Source organism: Triticum aestivum, unplaced genomic scaffold (genome assembly GCF_018294505.1).
Source record: "Triticum aestivum cultivar Chinese Spring unplaced genomic scaffold, IWGSC CS RefSeq v2.1 scaffold152553, whole genome shotgun sequence".
NCBI lineage: Eukaryota > Viridiplantae > Streptophyta > Magnoliopsida > Poales > Poaceae > Triticum > Triticum aestivum.
Window position 1 is genome coordinate 318 of NW_025241208.1, and position 3,077 is coordinate 3,394.

Below are 3,077 nucleotides of genomic sequence, written 5' to 3' on the forward strand. Positions count from 1 at the left end.
GTGGGTCCCATCTGTCATAGAGAAATGTAAGCGGAAATTGACACATGGACATGACACATAGATGAAACTAGTGAGGTGGCTGACACATGGACATTACACATAGGCGAAATTGCTGAGGTGGCCGTCCAATCACTTCAAGCATTACAAATTAGAAGATATGACCATCTAGATTGGTCGTAATCAAGTAGAAATAGAGAAGTAAATCAGTGTTGTCTGCTCATGATCATTTCGTGTAAGAAAATTATGACCTTTTTAATCAAAATTGTCGTTATGCTTTAAGGTTTGGACCCTCCCGCACAGCTTACGACCAATTGGTTCGAAATGGTCATGGATTTATGACAATTCGACTCAGGGTCGTTATGAAAGGTCACAATTCACCATATTTCTTGTAGTGGAAACTATACATCTATAAGGGCATATATTCAGAAACAAACTAGTAGGAAGCATGCGTCTCAAACTCGATAATCTGATTCTCACGAAGCATGTATTATGAGCCTCCGGTCAGATGATATGAACAAAATGAATAAATATTTAAGATTCAAGGGAGTAAAACACAAATAGCAAGTTGTTGGATCAGTGACCATACATAGAATACAATTAAGTACAGAAGTTCAAATGGTCAGGTAGATATATCAAAAAGACCCAGGTACAGATTGACCCACCAATTTAATATATGACAGCTAATGAACCTCTTGGAGAGTCAAATTGTGTGGTATTATCCTTTCGCCTATATTTTGCTCAGTAAGTTCCATACAAAGGTATGCATGGGAATATAATGTGATAATGAAGAGACAATTTAACTTCTAATTTGGTCATCAATCAAATATTACAATATTTTATGAATTTTCGAGGGTAGCCTTTAGCGCTCATTGTCACCTTTAAAATATGTGTTTTAAAACTGAGTTGGTAAGGAGAAAGATATAAATAAGTTTGATTTGAATTTTTGTAACATTTGCCTTCCTCTTTCCTTCCTTTCCTTTTGGTGTATTGTTTGCTACAGTTGTCATTACACTCACTTTGGTGAAATGTAAAATGTTTAGATGGATTTCTTGGAGCGGTGCCAATAAGTTCAGCCACCGTAACACATGAGACAACAATTACTTGCGAACTATTTTGATAAAGGAGGGAAGAATCAAACATATATATACTTATACATGCATGAAATTTAGCACCTTAGTCTAAATTTTTGCTGTAACTGATGCATACCTTTTGTTCTCTAGGAATTCATGAAGCTTTTTAATAAGCTGATTGGCATCCAGTATCGCAAAATCTGAGTGAGGGCTGCCGAGGTCAATGAGGATATCCCTTAAAACCTTGTTTATGTCAGGGTTCTATCCGACAGGAACAAATGCCCGACATTCGAAATCACCTTTAATCTTCTCGTATACTGCTCTAGCAAGAGTGGTCTTGCCCAACCCTCCAAATCCAACAATGGAGACCTTCTTCAGTCTCTTGTTAGAGGCATCATCTCCCTCCATGGAGAGCAACCTCATGAGCTCCTGATCCCTCTTCCCATATATGCCAACTAGCTCTGTCGCTTCTGCATACAAAGCTCGAAGACAAGGATCGATAGCAATTGATTCCGTAGGATTAGGAGCAACTACCTTGTTCCTCTCACGCCTAGCGGCCACCTCCTGGAGTTGCTCCTTGATTTCCTTGATCGCGTCAGCTATGCTATGGTGATTCTTGCCTTTCTTGAACAAGCCGACCATCTTGTTCTTGAGCTCCTTGAATCTGCCGGAGTTGTCATGAGGCTGCTGAATGCCGTCGCCGTCAACTCGTACGAGGAACTTGTCCACGACATCCTCCATGTTGTAGGAGAGCTCTCTGACCTCGTCAGCCCAGAGCTTGACTTGCCTGTCGAGCTGGTCCCGCGGCACCTCGCCAACCTTGACGAGGGCAGCGTGCATGCTCTCAAGCTCCTTCATGAGGAACTCGACATCTTTCCTGACGCGCTTGTGCAGCTTGTACTCCTCCACGAGCAGCTCGCCCAGCTTGGGGATCAGGCTGCCCATGGCCCCCGTGACAATATTCATGAGAGCAGGAGGACGAGCAACCAGGATCAACCGGCTGGAAACCTTTGAATCGATGAATAAGGGGAGCTGTAGTGCAATCCAAATTGTGTGAAGCCTTGAATGAAATTGTGTGAAACCTTTAACGAGCTCGAGAACTGAGCTGTCAAATTAGATCTGGAAGAATAATTAAGAACTTTTAATCAGCAGATTAATAATAAGAACCCGTGGATGTGAAAAAATTTCAGTAGAGCAGAATAGCAAGAAAGATGGGAGGGAAAATTTTACCAGGCCGCTAGCCGGGTCAGTGCCTTGGATGTATGGTGCTCTGAATAATGACTGGAAACTGCCACCCTGGATTCAACCAACGCAAATCGATGAGACTCATCAAGCAGGAAAAGTAATAACTTTTTAGATCCAAGCATTGCTATTTCACCGGAAAACAAATCGACAAGAAAAATACCCCAAGCAATGGAGGAGACTGAGAGGAAGCGGAGACGAGGAGCAGAGGAAATTGCTTGGAATACAGTAGTACTCTGTACTATATAGATACAGAGCCCCACTATCCCAATCTGGATTCAATCAACACAAATCGGTCAGAACCGCAAGCAGGAGAACTAATCACTTTTTAGATCGAAGCATTGCTACTTTAGCAGGAAAGAAATCAACAGGAAACATACCCAAAATGTCAACGGTCTGTGGCAGTCAGCTGGCAGGGGCGAGGACAGAGGAGGCTGGATGAGATCAGCAACAAGGGTGAATCGATCTTAGTCGAGGGAGCGCAATGGAGGAGAGCACTGAGAGGAGAGGAAGGGAGTGCTCAGTGGAGACGATGACCAGAGGAAAACCAACACGACAGCCAATGAAGAGAGCAAATTACTACTCTACTCTAGCACCCTCTTTGAATACTCGTACCATTATGATAAGGGTCGCGCTAACTGCCACACGTGTGGCAGAAAGGGAGACGCATCACACGTCTCTAATATAAACAGATTGCCACGTCATCGCATGCATGCATGCAGGAATCTTTTTGGATTTTCAGTTTTTAAAATGTTTTATTTCTTA

The 3,077-nt window shown here is 42.7% G+C and overlaps 1 protein-coding gene across 1 annotated transcript; it reads right to left on the bottom strand.

Moving 5' to 3' along the window:
• Positions 1-1,199: 1,199 nt before the first annotated feature.
• Positions 1,200-2,885, bottom strand: LOC123176839 (disease resistance protein Pik-2-like). The gene is made up of 4 exons (XM_044590871.1): positions 2,693-2,885; positions 2,476-2,584; positions 2,301-2,366; positions 1,200-2,189 (listed from the first exon to the last, which is right to left on the bottom strand). Exon 4 carries the CDS (start codon positions 2,034-2,036, stop codon positions 1,332-1,334), a length of 705 nt encoding a protein of 234 aa, XP_044446806.1. The 5' UTR covers positions 2,037-2,189; positions 2,301-2,366; positions 2,476-2,584; positions 2,693-2,885; the 3' UTR covers positions 1,200-1,331.
• Between the last annotated feature and the right edge of the window lie 192 nt (positions 2,886-3,077).